Here is a 15,592-nt window from a genome sequence, read left to right on the forward strand (position 1 = left end):
CTGTCTCCAGAAGCCACTCTTTTCTGTGCAGCATCTAGTAATTTCAGGAAACTGTTACAATCAAGAAAATGGTGCTGGGGGTTAAAAAAAGAAGAGCACCTCCACTTGCACTGTGGTCTGGATCTGAACTGCCCCATGCCCGCAGCCACGTGTGCCATTTTTAAAGAACTGTAGGGAATCTGGGTCTTGTCTCATTGTGCCCATGACAATGGCCTGGAAAGCCCCAGTTCAAAGCTCCCACCCTCCCTCTCCCCTTTGGAGCCATTCCAGGCAGTGGGAGTAAAAAGGAGGCATATGCCTGGTTCCGAAGGTGAGGGGGGAGGGCCCCTTGCACACTGTGTGGAGGCTCCCTGCAAAACTTAGTGCTTTGCACCCCCTCTAGCTATGCCACTAAGCCCGTGAGAGAACTTAATAAAGTGGTATGGTGAGAGTGGACAGAGAAATGCTTCTCCATCTCTTGTAGCACCAGTCTTCAGGGTCAGCCATGAAACCGATTAGCTGTGTATGTACTTAAAATTAGCACATAAATGATGTTGTGAATGGCCACAAGTTGAGTTGACTTGAATGGGATCCCTGGCTATTAGGCATGATAGCAGACTGCAGCCTCACTGGGCAGGAGCCAGTGTTCCTCTCAGTTCAGGGAAGATGCTGCCTTGTGCCCTGCTCAGGGGTTCCCCAGAGGCCCCTGCCTGAAACAGTGCTGGAGTGGATGGACCCCCCTGCAGAGCCTGTCCGTACCAGGTGCTGAGAAGCAGCTGACAGAGAGATCAGGGCATCATTTGGCATCCACTTTCTGCAAGTCCTCCAAGGGCGTAGCTCTGATTTACGAGCAAGACGGCTGAAAAACATTCAGCTGCAGTAAAACTTTCCCAACTCATTGAAAGGGCAAAAGAAACTTTTGCTTGAAATGCAGAAGAGACACACAGGCAGTGCTATAAAGACTTTACCAGCTCTCCTCTGGGATGGCCAGCATAACTCACCCGTGTCACTGCCACTCCTGAGTAATGCCACCATCCCACATTTGTGCCCATAAAGCCTTTCTATCCCGGCACTCCATCAAGCATCCCTTTTTATGTTGCAAAATAAAACCGCAGCGTCAGCTTCAGAAGCTCGGCAGAGACAAGGCCGGAAACACCACCACTCAGCGGAGCTGCCGCTGGGAAGTGTGTGGATGACTAGTGTGGAGACAAACTGAGCTCTCCCCAGCTCTTCAGTGTTTCTGTCCTTTAGGAGTAGGTAGGGAAAGGGGTGGGGAGAAGGGCAGATCCAGGCTGAGGAAGGGGGGCGGTGCCACTAATATCACCCCCTTCTTGGCCTCAATCCACCTTCTTGGGCCCACTCAGATTTGTGCCCCCTATATAGTTGCCGCAAGTCTGAGCAGACCCAGGAAGGTGATGAGGGCTTACCCCAGGGCAAGGGAACAAAGGTTCCCTTGCCCGGAGAAGACCTTTGGAACCTGAAACTACCCCTCCTGGTACAGCACACACCCTGTTGGCCTGGCTGCATCGCCATGCAGGGAATTACGTAGGATTGAGCAGTTGGGTTGTTGCTTAAGAAAAATGGGATTTACACTTTTTAAATATACACACATCCCAGAGACCATCTTCTCCTGTATGAACTCGACTGCACGTTCTAATCATCAGGCAGATGCTGCTCCGTGTCCTGCTGAGGTGTGATGGGAGGGCACTTGGGAGGGAGTCTTCTCTGTGAGTCTGTTCAGGCTGTGGAACTCCTTGCCTCAAGAGGGCCAGTGTCTGTTGGCCTCTTTCTCGTCCTGCTTTGCATAACATCACAGGGGTTTGCCTGTGAGCACCACGTGGAGTCTGGTCTCCAGGTATTTGCTGATGAAATTTTGCTGCAATTATAGCGTTGTTCATATAAGTGGTTTCATTTTTTTTATTGTTGTTTTATGATGCCTGAGGTGGGTGTCTCATTTTGGGGCCCAAAAGGTAGTAGTGGTGTAGCTAGAGGGGGTGCAAAGCACTGAGTTTTACAGAGAGCCTCACCACGGCATGCAAGCAGCCCACCCCCCTCCCCTTTGGAGCCAGGCATTTGCCTCCATTTTACTCCCACTTCCGGTAATCCATTTATTTATTGCTTGCTTGTTCCACATCAGGAGCAGACAATGCAGGAAATAGACCACGCAGTGGTATTTGCAGCTTGCTTTGTGGAGGCCAAGAGGAGAGTGCTGGTCAGATCAAGGGCAAGTTAACTTTCCCCTTCCCTTCCTGCAGGTTGCCCGGTCCCAGGGGAGAGGGATTTTTCTCTTCCGGAAACTGAAGGATGTAATTGACTGGAGAAAGGTGAGCTGCCTCCTTTTTCTCGCTTCCCAGGAAGGGATTCTTTGGGAACAGCCTACTTTAGAGTTTTGCTAGGTGGTCAGCAGTACCCTTTCATCAACTGCTAAAGGGACTCCTTGTTCTCTCCTGCTCCCTGCTGGCAGGTTAATGGGGACAGACAGGGAGGGCTGATGTGTGGCTCATCCCACTGTGGGCCAGGGGATGGGACTGCAGGCTTTAGAACTCTTTCAGGGCCATTAAAATGTGATGACATATTGTGGCATCCACCAGGGAAATGCAGTCTTTGTAGTCTTGTAAGATTCTGTTCATTGACTCTGCTTCTGCTGCTAGGGGCATCAGGGAATGGTAGTCCAAGAAGGTGTTGAGCAAAATGCTACTCGCTCTGGGCAGCCCATGCAGGGTCTCAGATCAGTTTAAGCCCCATCAGGCAGGCACAACGGCTCCAGTCAACTTTTCCTTTCCAGCCACATGTGTGGCAGTCAGTCAGACCTTGAATGTTTGATGCTTTTGGCTCTGTCATGTTCAGGGCATTATTGATCTCCTTTGGTTTTATGGATTTCCGTCTTCCAGACCTATTGCTGTGCAGCCCTTCTGTGGTGTGCCTGTTCCCTGTTTATAGCACAGTAGGGCTTGGGGGATCAATACATGGCAGGCAGTCCTGAACCCCTCCCACAAATCTTAATTTCTTTGATTCATGGAGAGCCATGAAAGTACCTTAACATAAAGGAGACCTGCAGGATATCGTCTGAAGTACCTAAACAAATGGACCAAGTTACACGCAGCAGGCAGAGTCCTCTTCAGACTCAGGTCTCAGCCCAGTCCTAGCCGGCCCAGAGTGTGCAGTAGCATTGGTGCATCCTCCATTGCATGCTGTGGGCCAGCAGGAGACCATTCCACCCAATGGGCCTACTTGGATCTACACCAGTCTTTTGGCTAGCTTAAGTCCAAATGGGCCCAACAGGATCTGTCAAGGCCTGGAAGGGGACATCAGGTATTGTTGCCACTACTGCTGATAACCGGCCCTTGCCCTTCCCCAACATACCCCAGCTAGCCCCAATTCCCACCCTGATTCTTTCCCCCCCCCCGCCCATAGCTCACCCCACTGCCAACTTTCAGGCAGTGGCAGTGGCTGAGTGCTCCAGTGACACATGTGTGCAGTCACCAAGCATCCAAGTGGTGGCCTGTGATGTCTGCAGGGGCCGCGGCCTCATCCCAGGGTTGGCGCAACACCTCTAAGGGGTTTCCAAGTGACATCCCTTAGGTGCCAGGACATCTTTTTCCAAGTAAGAGGTAGTGAAGACCAGGAACTGCTCTTCAGGGGGAGGTTTATTTATAAGGTTTATTTATGTTCTTATGTTCACATAGCCAGTGCAATCCAAGTTCCTGCCAAGGTGTAATCCCAGTATAAAATTTCCTGCTCTCCCAGCTTCCCTGGGATCCTCCAGCCTCCTCCCAGGTCAGCTGAGGCCAGTGGGGGTCCAGTTGGATTCTATGGCAATGGGAGGTAGGAATCATCCATCTCCCTATCTTACCCTGCCTGAGTAGCTCTGTCAGTGGGGAAGGGGGTCTCTGGCCTTCCTGTTTCCTGCTTCCTTCTTAGGTGCTTCAGGCCCCATTTCTCTGCTCCTCTTCCCTTCTGGGAAGGAATCGCTGCAACTGTAGCACCTGCGACCTGGAAGGGCTGGATAGGATTGGGCTGCAATGCAAGTTTTGTCAGCAAAAGGGCTAGAAAGGATTGGGCTGGAAGTTTGACCCCAGGACAATGTTTTCTGATCAGTTCCCGAATTTAGCAGTCATCCTGATTCTGTGTGGCTCAAAACAGAAAAAGTTCTGTTCTTTGTGAACTAAGCAAGTCACACGATTTCTTTCTCAGGATGGGGTTCGCTTCGATGACCAAAAAGATGACATTCCAGTTGAGAATTACGTAGCTCAGCGCTATATCGAGAATCCATATTTAATAGGTGGTAAGTTGTCTGCAAATCCAGCCACATACCTCTTTCCAAAATACGGAGTGACTACTGCTGCTAATGGTCCTTGTCACTAAGGATGGGCAAATTAACAGTACTTGGAGTGCTCACATGGAAATTACTGCATTTGTTTGGTTTTAGAGGCAGGCTGCCTCTGGTTGCCAGATGCAGGGGAGGGCACCAGCATGCAGATTGTGTCTGTTGTTTTGTGTGCTCCCTGGGGCATTTGGTGGGCCACTGTGAGATACAGGAAGCTGGGCTAGATGGGCCTATGGCCTGATCCAGCGGGGCTCTTCTTATGTTCTTATGTTATGCTGACCTTAAAATGACAATTCCTGCTCCCAAGTTGGCAACCTTCAGTTTCAAAGACTGTGGTATCGCGCTCTGAATGGTGGTTCTGGCACAGCATCTAGTGTGGCTGAAAAGGCCGATTCGGGAGTGACAATCCCTTCCACATCGGGAGCAAGTGCAGTCTGTCCCTGGTCTGTCTCCCTGGCTATGGGCCTTCCTTCTTTGCCTCTTTGCCTCTTTGCCTCAGCCTGTTGGCCAAGTCCTGCTTGCCAATTCCTGCTAACCTAAAAGAAAAACACATGAGGCGTACCATTGGCATAGCTGGGGGGGGGCTCATAGGGATCACAGGATCCTAGGTGGCACTCCTCAGGGGAGCGGGAGGAAATGCCATGGCTGCAGGGTTTCCCCCCCCCCCCCCCGCTCACCCCTGCAACCCCTCCAAACACAACCAGAGATGTGCTCCGGTCATGTCCAGAGGGTGTTCTGAACGCCAGGAAGGCCACACACTACCTCCCCGGGTGTCAGAAGGCCTTCTAGGCCCTAAGGTATCGCTTCTGGTTTTGCCAAAAAACTGGAAGTGGCATTCTAAGGCCTTCCGGAGGCATCGGAACACCCTCCGGATGTGACCAGAGCACAGCTCCGGTCACATTGGGAGGGTGTACAGGGGCGGTCCAGGTGAGAGAGGGGCCCTGGAAGGTGCTGGCAATTAGTCAGTCTTGAGGAGCAGTAATTTCAATGACTGCTTTAACCTGCTTTGAACAACTCCATGGTGTTTCTTCTCCTGTGCTCACCTGACATGGGCTGCTTCCAAATGGCACAAGGTGTTCCAATGGGGAAAGGCGGGGACATTTTCCACAGGATGTTTCATGCTTTGTGAAGGTCCTGGAATTGGAATTCCCATGCAGGGTTTTGAATTTGGAATCCTTTCTCTCTCTCTTATATTTCTTGTTATGATGCCATCAACACACACAGAGCTTTGCACTAACGAAAGAGTCATGTGCCCTCCTTCAGGTGCTCACAGTCCAAATGTAATGCCATTCTGTGGTCCTGGTACATGAGCAGTCAGTAGCACAGATGTTTGAATGCTCACCAGTTATTTTTCCTTGGTTTGCAGGTCGAAAGTTTGACTTGCGGGTCTACGTCCTCGTAATGTCGGTGAGTGAGCGAGCAGGCCTGTCTCTCCACACCTTGCCGGCGTACTTGCTAGCTTGGACAGACCTCCAGTCTTTCTTTTTCTTCCAGTACCTCCCACTCAAGGCCTGGCTGTACCGAGATGGCTTTGCTCGTTTCTCTAATACGCGCTTCACTCTGAATTCAATTGACGACCACTGTATCCTAACCTGTCGTCCTTTACATGGGGCTTGTTTCAGTTTGGCATGTAGTGTTTCAGAGGGGAGAGGCAAGAAGGTACTCTTTCTGCAGTAAGACGCTCCCAGGCTAGGAAGCCAGCAGTGCAGACTATAGAGCCCACACTGGTGCTAGTCAAGGCTTGGTTAGCTGAGAGGAATAGCAGGGACCAGAGTCATAGGAAGTTATTTTGTTTATCATATTTTTATACTGCACTTCCTCCAAAGAGCTCAGGGCAGTGTACACGGCTGCTCCCCTCCTTTTTTCCTCACAACAGCCCTGTGAGGTTGGTGAGGCTGAGAGAAAGTGACTGGCCCAAAGTCACCCAGGAAGATTCATGACTGAGAGGGGATTTGAACCTGGATCTTCCAGATCTGAGTAATTGGCATGTCTAGGCTGCATCAGTTACAAGTGCTGAAGCAGCCCTTCCAGTCCCCCAGTTAAAGACCCATGACACCCTTGGGATCCTTTGGAGAACAGTGTCCTTATTCTGATACAACTCTCCTTATTCTGGTATGTCATTGGTCCCTTAGTAAACTGGGTTCGTTGGATGTCTCATTTCTTCAGCTTTCCCATGGGAACTAAATGCACTCTGAAACCCATGGGTGTCAACAGATACCATCACTGTTGAGTTAAAGAGCAGTATGGCTCTTATGAATTAAAAGGGGTAGGTGGCCATTCCAAATGAAACTCTCCCAGCTACCTGTCACTAAGTACCCAACTTCCCTAAAGGTTAAAGGTATATTTACTGAACAAGTAACTTGGGTGAGAGGAAATGAGATGCATTAAAATCCCCACAGATCAGAAGTTCTGATTCAGAACACACCAGAACGTATTTAAACAAACAGTGAGGTTAGTAATAAAGACCAAGAACATACAATTGCAGGCCTTCTAGCAAGACTAGAGCAAAATACTTACTCTAGCTGACATAATAAGCAGGTAGGTTCTGAGGAAGAAATCAGACTTTTTTCTCTGCCCTCCTGACAGAAAATGCAGCATGGAATCCAGGGAGCAGGACATCTGTTCTCTCCAATCTGCAGATCCATAACAAGAGAACAAAAGATATGTTTGAAGTCTACACCTAAAATAACATCCTAACCCACTTTCCAGCACTGACATAAGAGCAATGCAGCCCTGAGGTAAGGGAATAAACATTCCCTTACTTTGAGGAGGCCCCCCGTGAGTGCCACCCAACTGCAGGATGCAGCACACATCCCATTGGCTCAGCTATGCCAGTGCTGGAAAGTTGGTTAGGATTTGGGCCATAATGTATGAACTGGTGCCTAGGCTAATCCTTTAATTCCCAAATGCACATGGATACCGTGAAGCAATAGAGGGTCTATCTTGGGACTCTCTGACCACAGAGTACATCAGGCCGACCTCTATTTGGTTGCAAGATATATGCTGCCTCAGGATTTGTATGTTCCTAAAAATATGGGGAATGGTATTTCCGTTCTTTGTTTTCCATCCAGCAGCTTGAGGTCTGTGCCCAAATAGGTGGGTGGGAGAATAAACTAAGTGGCAGCTGGGGCAGTGGTGTAGCTAGAGGGGGTGTAAAGCACCAAGTTTTGCAGGCATCTAAACATGCCATGCAAGCAGCCCCTTCCCCTCCCCTTTGAAGCCATTCTGGGTGGAGGGAGCAAACCGGAGGCAAATGCAGGATGGAGCACATGGGCAGTCAAGGCGATTGCCTCCATTTACTCCCACCTCTTGGAATGGCTCCGAAGGGGAGGGGAGGGGCCGCTTGCACGGTGTGTTCATGCACCTGCAAAACTTAGTGCTTTGCACCCCCTCTACCTCCACCACTGAGCTGGGGTCAGGGGAGGTTGTTTAAGGGCCAGATTCAAGTGCTAAGAACCTTCCTTCCCTTTTGCACAATCCTTATATCCTACCTCATGCCAGATGTTCACCTGACAAACGTCGCTGTGCAGAAGACGGCCCCTGACTACGATCCCGAGAAGGTGAGCAATACTGACTCCGCCGGCAGGGCAACCAGGCCCATCCTGCTTTAGGACTGGTGTGACTGAGATGTGGGAGGCCAGGGTTAAGATCCCTGCGCAGCCATGGAGCCGAGTAAGTGGCTGCAGTGACAGCAACAGGAAGTGGCATAGCTAGAAGGGGTGCAGAGAACTTAGTTTTGCAGGGAGCCGCACCACAGCATGCAAACGGTCCCTCCCCCTCCCCTTTAGAGCCATTCCAGGCAGGGGGAGCAAAACAGAGGCATTGGCCTTGACTGCCCATGCACTCCATCTTGCCTTCACCTGTTTTGCCTTCGAAAGGGAGGGGGAGGGGCTGCTTGCATGCTGTGGTGAGGCTCCCTGCAAAGTACTTAACATATTGGCAACCTTCAGTCTCGAAAGACTATGGTATCGCGCTCTGAAAGGTGGTTCTGGCACAGCGTCTAGTGTGGCTGAAAAGGCCAATCCGGGAGTGACAATCCCTTCCACACCGGGAGCAAGTGCAGTCTGTCCCTGGTCTGTCTCCCTGGCTATGGGCCTTCCTTCTTTGCCTCTTAGCCTCAGACTGTTGGCAAAGTGTCTCTTCAAACTGGGAAAGGCCATGCTGCACAGCCTGCCTCCAAGCGGGCCGCTCAGAGGCCAGGGTTTCCCACTTGTTGAGGTCCATCCCTAAGGCCTTCAGATCCCTCTTGCAGATGTCCTTGTATCGCAGCTGTGGTCTACCTGTAGGGCGCTTTCCTTGCACGAGTTCTCCATAGAGGAGATCCTTTGGGATCCGGCCATCATCCATTCTCACGACATGACCAAGCCAACGCAGGCGTCTCTGTTTCAGCAGTGAATACATGCTAGGGATTCCAGCACGTTCCAGGACTGTGTTGTTTGGAACTTTGTCCTGCCAGGTGATGCCGAGGATGCGTCGGAGGCAGCGCATGTGGAAAGCGCTCAGTTTCCTCTCCTGTTGTGGGCGAAGAGTCCATGACTCGCTGCAGTACAGAAGTGTACTCAGGACGCAAGCTCTGTAGACCTGGATCTTGGTATGTTCCGTCAGCTTCTTGTTGGACCAGACTCTCTTTGTGAGTCTGGAAAATGTGGTAGCTGCTTTACCGATGCGCCTGTTTAGCTCGGCATCGAGAGAATGAGTGTCGGAGATCGTTGAGCCAAGGTACACAAAGTCATGGACAACCTCCAGTTCATGCTCAGAGATTGTAATGCAGGGAGGTGAGTCCACATCCTGAACCATGACCTGTGTTTTCTTCAGGCTGATTGTCAGTCCAAAATCTTGGCAGGCCTTGCTAAAACGATCCATGAGCTGCTGGAGATCTTTGGCAGAGTGGGTAGTGACAGCTGCATCGTCGGCAAAGAGGAAGTCACGCAGACATTTCAGCTGGACTTTAGATTTTGCTCTCAGTCTGGAGAGGTTGAAGAGCTTTCCGTCTGATCTGGTCCGGAGATAGATGCCTTCTGTTGCAGTTCCAAAGGCCTGCTTCAGCAGGACAGCGAAGAAAATCCCAAACAAGGTTGGTGCAAGAACACAGCCCTGCTTCACTCCGCTTCGGATGTCAAAAGGGTCTGATGTGGAGCCATCGAAGACAACAGTGCCCTTCATGTCCTTGTGGAAGGATCTGATGATGCTGAGGAGCCTGGGTGGACATCCAATCTTGGGGAGAATCTTGAAGAGGCCGTCTCTGCTGACCAGGTCGAAAGCCTTTGTGAGATCTATGAAGGCTATAAAGAGTGGCTGTCGTTGTTCCCTGCATTTCTCCTGCAGTTGTCTAAGGGAGAATACCATATCAGTGGTGGACCTGTTGGCTCGGAATCCACACTGCGATTCTGGATAGACGCTCTCTGCAAGTACCTGGAGCCTCTTTAGTACAACTCGGGCAAACAGCTTTCCTACAACGCTAAGGAGAGAGATGCCGCGGTAGTTGTTGCAGTCACCCCTGTCACCTTTGTTCTTGTACAGCGTGATGATGTTTGCATCCCTCATGTCTTGAGGTACTCCACCTTCTCTCCAGCAGAGACAGAGGATTTCATGCAGCTCAGTGACGATGATCTCTTTGCAGCATTTTAGGACTTCAGCAGGGATGCTGTCTTTTCCAGGTGCCTTGCCAAAGGCAAGGGAGTCCAGGGCCACGTGAAGTTCTTCTAGGGTTGGTTCACTGTCAAGCTCTTCCAGCACAGGCAGGCACTCAATGTTGTTCAGTGCTTCTTCGGTGACTACATTTTCTCTGGAATATAGCTCAGAGTAGTGCTGCACCCAGCGTTCCATCTGCTGCGCCCGATCCTGGATGACCTCGCCTGTGGCAGACTTCAGAGGGGCAATTTTCTTCTGTGTTGGACCTAGGGCCTGCTTGATACCATCATACATCCCCTTGATGTTGCCCGTGTCAGCTGCTATCTGTATCTCGGAACAGAGCTGGAGCCAGTAGTCGTTAGCACATCTCCTGGCAGTCTGTTGGACTTTGCTGCGAGCAGTTCGGAGGACCTGCAGGTTGCGCTCACTGGGACAGACCTTGTATGCTGCTTGAGCTCTCCTCTTTTCCTCAATGACTGGTGTCAACTCCTCAGAGTGGGCTTCAAACCAGTCTGCCGCCTTGTTGGTCTTCTTGCTGAATATGGACAAGGCGGTGTTGTAAACGGTATTCTTGAAATGTTCCCATCTGTTGGATGCGTTTGCGTCGGCCGGGCCTGGAAGAGATTCCTCAAGCGCTTGTGCAAATTCCTCCACTTTTCTCTGATCCCGGGTCTTGCTGGTATCAATGCGAGGTCTTCCTTCCTTTCTCGTGTGGTACAGTCGCTTTGTTTGCAGTTTCACTCTGCTGCACACCAGGGAGTGGTCAGTGTCGCAGGCAGCACCATGATAACTGCGTGTGATCTTGATGCTGGGAAGGCTGGAGCGTCTGGTGAGGATCAGGTCGAGCTGGTGCCAGTGCTTTGATCTTGGATGTCTCCAAGAGACTCTATGTTGGGGCTTTGTGTTGAAGAATGTGTTGCTGACACAGAGACCGTGATGACAGCAAAACTCTAGCAGGCGTTGGCCATTTTCGTTCATCCTCCCAGTGCCAAACTGACCTAAGCAAGTGGGCCATGAACTGTTATCAGCACCAACTCTAGCATTGAAATCGCCGAGGATGAACAATGGCTCTTTTACAGGGATTTTCTTGACAGTGGTGGCCAGGTCATCATAGAATTTGTCTTTGGCTTCTGCTGGAGACGACAGAGTCGGTGCATAAGCACTGATGAGAGTGATAGGTCCTGCTGATGACTGGAGCTGCAGGGACAAAATTCTTTCACTTCCCACAGTAGGTGGGATGATGGATTTCAGCAGGGTATTTCTGACCGCAAAGCCAACGCCATGTTCCCTGGTTTCGTTTGGTGGTTTTCCCTGCCAGAAAAATGAGAAATTTCTCTCCTTGACAGATCCGGAATCTGGCAGCCTAGTCTCTTGAAGGGCGACGATGTCCATCTGCAGTCTGCTCAGCTCCATGTTGATGACAGCTGTTTTGCGTGCGTCGTCTATTTCTTGCAGGTCATCAGAGAAGCCAGGTGTCATTGTCCTAACGTTCCAGGTGCCCAGCTTTAGGGCAGTAGTTTTCTGTTTTCTGTTGCATGGTGCAGAGTTGTCGATCCGCTTGTCGGTTTTCACCCTAAACCCCACGCACCCCATGAGGTTAACGGACCGTGGCGAGGCAACACCTTACTGGCTGGGGACTGCCCAGCTTAAGGCGGGCGGTAGCTGCCCAATGAGATGCAATGATCTCTCCCACCGTCGGAAGCAGCCCCTGGCGTCATGCTCTACGCCAATCGAGCAAAGACTTATAACCGGTAAACTGCTGCTTCCCGTGTTGTGCCGACGCCGTATGGCGAAGTTGGAGTGTCCTCTCCAGTGCGCGAAGCCTGGGTAAAGAAGGTATGGAGGATAGGCTGTTACCCATGCAGCAAATCCCCCCTCTCCACGTCGCTGGAATGGTCCAATGGAAAGGCAGAAGCCAATACGGTTGGTTCCAGCGGCGTCGCAGGAGTTGCCAGAACGTGACTGTGTTCAGCCATGAACTGCCTAAGGGACTCCGGCTCCTGATTTTGCCTCGAGGTTGACTCCTGAAGCCTTTTCCAGAACTGGATGTAGCCACAAGGCAGTGGAGGTTTGGGATCAGAGTTTCCTTCTCTTAGATGAGCTGCCTTCCTAGGCTGACGAGTCCCATCTACCCGGTGGCTGTTTAGTCGCCTCTTACGACAAGTACAGCCAAACTGAGGGCCTATTCTTGGCCCCCAGCCCCCAGGGGTGACTTAACATAAGAACATAAGAAGAGCCCCACTGGATCAGGCCATAGGCCCATCTAGTCCAGCTTCCTGTATCTCACAGCGGCCCACCAAATGCCCCAGGGAGCACACCAGATAACAAGAGACCTCATCCTGGTGCCCTCCCTTGCATACTTTGCACCCCCTCTAGCTATGCCACTGGCAACAAGCTCAACAGCTCAAAATGAAGACAGTTGTAATTTCTGGACAGTGCGCAGGGACCACGGAGAAGCCCTATGCCTCCCTCCTTTCCCGCGATCTGCCCCAATACCAGGGCAAAACTCAGCAGACTCTCCAGCCAGCTTGAGGAGAAAGCCAGGCTGAAAGGGACAGTTCTTGGAAGCCTCCCCTCCAGTTACACAGAGAATTCCTCAGAAACCTAAGCAACCAATTCCCCAATGCATCCAAATCTCACTCTTCCCTCTCATTCTTCCCTCCAGCATGAGAGGTCTGTTATGTGTCTTGCATCACTAAAGAGGCAGGCAGGTGAGAATCTGACCACACACAGATGTGCTCTCACAAGGAGCCAGGCTGGACTACACACAAGCATCCTGAATCTTGAGAAATCCAGGCTGATGGCATCACTAGCCCATCTGAGTGTTTTAAAGCTACACAGGCATCCTCACCTACCCCAGCTAGTGCATGCCAGTCCCAGGAGGTGGGCTGACTGGGACCTGTTGTTCTTGGGGAAACCAACCAAACAGGGAATGCTCAAACCATCTGTCTGCGTGGCCTTGTGGTCTTTTAGTGGTGGCACTGCTGTCCAGGCATCTCAGGGAAGGTTCTTTCCTATTGGACCTAAGGCTGTTCTAAAAACAGTGGCAAAACTGTTCTGGAGCCTAGAGTTGTGGTGGGGGGAAGCCTGCTGGTGACCCACAGGTGCTCTGTTCACAAACTGTTTGTATTCTCATTTTCAATAAGCTACAAAGATCAAAGAAATACATACATTAACCCAGTGATCACATCCAATGTTGAGACAGAAGTATGTAGCACAGCAAAGGACTGGACTGTTAATTCCTTTTGAGGTTAACATCATTTTCCCTTTGTGTGTCCAGTAGCAAAGAACCTTCTTATAATCAGCACAAAATACCCAAACCTCCTCATCTTTATTGTAATTTTGAGGGAAGGAAAGAGCAGGGCAGAAGCTGTTCTTTACGCACATCAGCTAGCACACTGATGAATGCTCCATTTTTCCTCCCATTTTTTCCTTATTTTTGGATGCTTCTAACCTCCTAGAAATTTCTGGGCAGGTCAAGCAGCCTAAAAGCTCCTATAGCAGTCTTTGACTTTTGTTTGAGAATTCCCAGGCAGCTGGATGTGGACTGGGGTCCTTCTTTGTGACTGGAGGAGCCAAGCATTGGCATGGGCCATATGATTGGACAGCCAAATCTGTTTCCCTTCCCTTTCATGAGCACTACTCATGAGATGCTACTCCCCTTGATCAGCCTGCCTTCCCTGGTTGCCTTCCCTGACTCAGGGCCCAGTCCCATCCCATTTTCCAGTGCTAGTGCAGTTGTGCCATTGGTGGAGGGGCAGTAACTGGGGCCTTCTTAAGATATGGGAGCATGTGTTCCGTTACCATGGGGCTGCATTGTGGCTACACCGCAGCTGGAAAGTTGGACTGGGCCCTCAGACTGCTGAATGCAGAATGCCATTGTAGTGCAAGTTGAATCACAAATCTGCAGAAACATGGACTGGAGAGACCTCATCTGCTCCTGGCTGCTTTGGTGCTTGTTTTGTCACTCACATTTGTGCCTCATTCCTTCTTCCGTGGCATTCAGGACAGCACAATAGGGCTCGTTCCAGTTTATCCTCATAAGGGTCGTGTCAGGTAGGTTAGACTGAGCGACAGCAGCTCAGTGGGGATTTGTGCCCAGCCCCCCCCCGGCAGTGTCCACCCCTCTGCCCATCCCCCTTTCCCATCCCAGCTCTCTTATGTTGGCAGGGCTGCAAGTGGATGATCCAGCAGTTCCGCCTCTACCTGACAGCCAAGCACGGAGCGGAAGCCGTGGAGATACTCTTCGCTGAGATGGACAACATTTTCATCAAGAGCCTGCAGAGTGTCCAGAAAGTGATCATCAGTGATAAGCACTGCTTTGAGCTCTATGGCTATGATATCCTGATTGACAAGGACCTGAAGCCGTAAGTGGAAGTGACTGGAGGGCATTTGCAAACTTCTGGGCAGGAAGGATGTGAGTTCTGCAGCCCAAAAAGTCCCCAGTTTTCTGTATTGGGGAACTAGGAGAGGGTGGTTAGTGGCGGACAGTGCGGGACATGGGAGAAGGTGGAAGGCTATGGGAAGCTGGAAGAAAGGAATCACAGGCCTCCAACCTGCTTAGTGGGTGTGTCACTATGGCAGTTTCGAAGCACCTTGTAAAATGCAGTTGCTCTTGGCAAGATGTGGATGAGGAAGAACAGGCAAGGAGCTTCTGTGAGTTCAAGTGCTGACCATCACAATCAGATGTCGGGTGCCTTATCTAGTCAGATCAGCGGTCCATCTGACCTGGTATTGCCTGCTTTGACTGGCAGTGGCTCTCCAGCACCTCAGGGAGGGCTTTCTACCAGCCGTGCTGCTTGCAATTCTCTAACTCAGGGGTCTCCAAACCTCAGCCCGGGGGCCAGATGCGGCCCGTGGCAAGCCTCTATCTGGCCCGCGGCCAGCCTCTTGTCCCCTGAAAGCCTCTGGCCCACTCAACTGAACACGACCAGAACTGTGCTCTGGTTGCATCTGGAGGGTGTTCTGAGGGCCAGAGAGGTTAAATGAATGAGCCCATTCATTCATTTATTCAGTCTTCTAAGTTCCATCTCTAATTTATTTATTAAAACTTCATATTTAAATATTTTTTCTGGCCCTCAACACCACACCAGATATTTGATGCGGCACTCTAGCCAAAAAGTTTGGAGACCCCTGCTCTAACTGAATGTGCTGTGAGGGACTGGAGGTGGAATGATGATGATGAATATTTATTTACCACTTTTCAACAAAAAGTTCACAAAGTGGTTTACAAAGAAAATCAAATCAATGCCTTTGCTACAGCCTTAAAACTGTTAAAAAACCTTGAACCACTGTGGGTGTCCCCCAAGAAAATGAAGACCTGGTTGATCAGAGGGAGTAGGAGTCTGTAGCAGAATTCTCAGCCTGTCTCCTGTTTATTCTCAGGGGGCCTTTGCTTGCTGAACCGAAAACATGATTTGGCTCTTGCTGTTGGAATTGCACCATCCAAGGCGAGAGAAACTAAACAGCAAATGAGAAGACCAGCACATTAGCAATTATTATTATTTATTATTATTAACAGTATTTATATACCGCTTTTCAACTAAAAGTTCACAAAGCGGTTTACAGAGAAAAATCAAATAACTAAATGGCTCCCAAAAGGGCTCACAATCTAAAAAGATGCAAAAGAATACCAGCAGACAGCCACTAGAACAG

General features: G+C 50.5%; 1 protein-coding gene across 1 annotated transcript in view; it reads left to right on the forward strand.

Annotated features, from left to right (window-relative positions):
- The window catches only part of TTLL9 (tubulin tyrosine ligase like 9), a 52,193-nt gene that overhangs the window by 31,013 nt on the left and 5,588 nt on the right, over nucleotides 1-15,592 (forward strand). Inside the window, exons 6-11 of the mRNA XM_066624742.1 lie at nucleotides 2,235-2,303; nucleotides 4,174-4,264; nucleotides 5,673-5,713; nucleotides 5,801-5,888; nucleotides 7,808-7,866; nucleotides 14,108-14,304. Of these exons, the coding sequence (XP_066480839.1) occupies nucleotides 2,235-2,303; nucleotides 4,174-4,264; nucleotides 5,673-5,713; nucleotides 5,801-5,888; nucleotides 7,808-7,866; nucleotides 14,108-14,304 (545 nt within the window). The remainder of the gene's footprint in view (nucleotides 1-2,234; nucleotides 2,304-4,173; nucleotides 4,265-5,672; nucleotides 5,714-5,800; nucleotides 5,889-7,807; nucleotides 7,867-14,107; nucleotides 14,305-15,592) is intronic.

The sequence above is a fragment of the Tiliqua scincoides genome, chromosome 4 (genome assembly GCF_035046505.1).
Source record: "Tiliqua scincoides isolate rTilSci1 chromosome 4, rTilSci1.hap2, whole genome shotgun sequence".
In the NCBI taxonomy this organism is placed as follows: Eukaryota; Metazoa; Chordata; class Lepidosauria; order Squamata; family Scincidae; genus Tiliqua; species Tiliqua scincoides.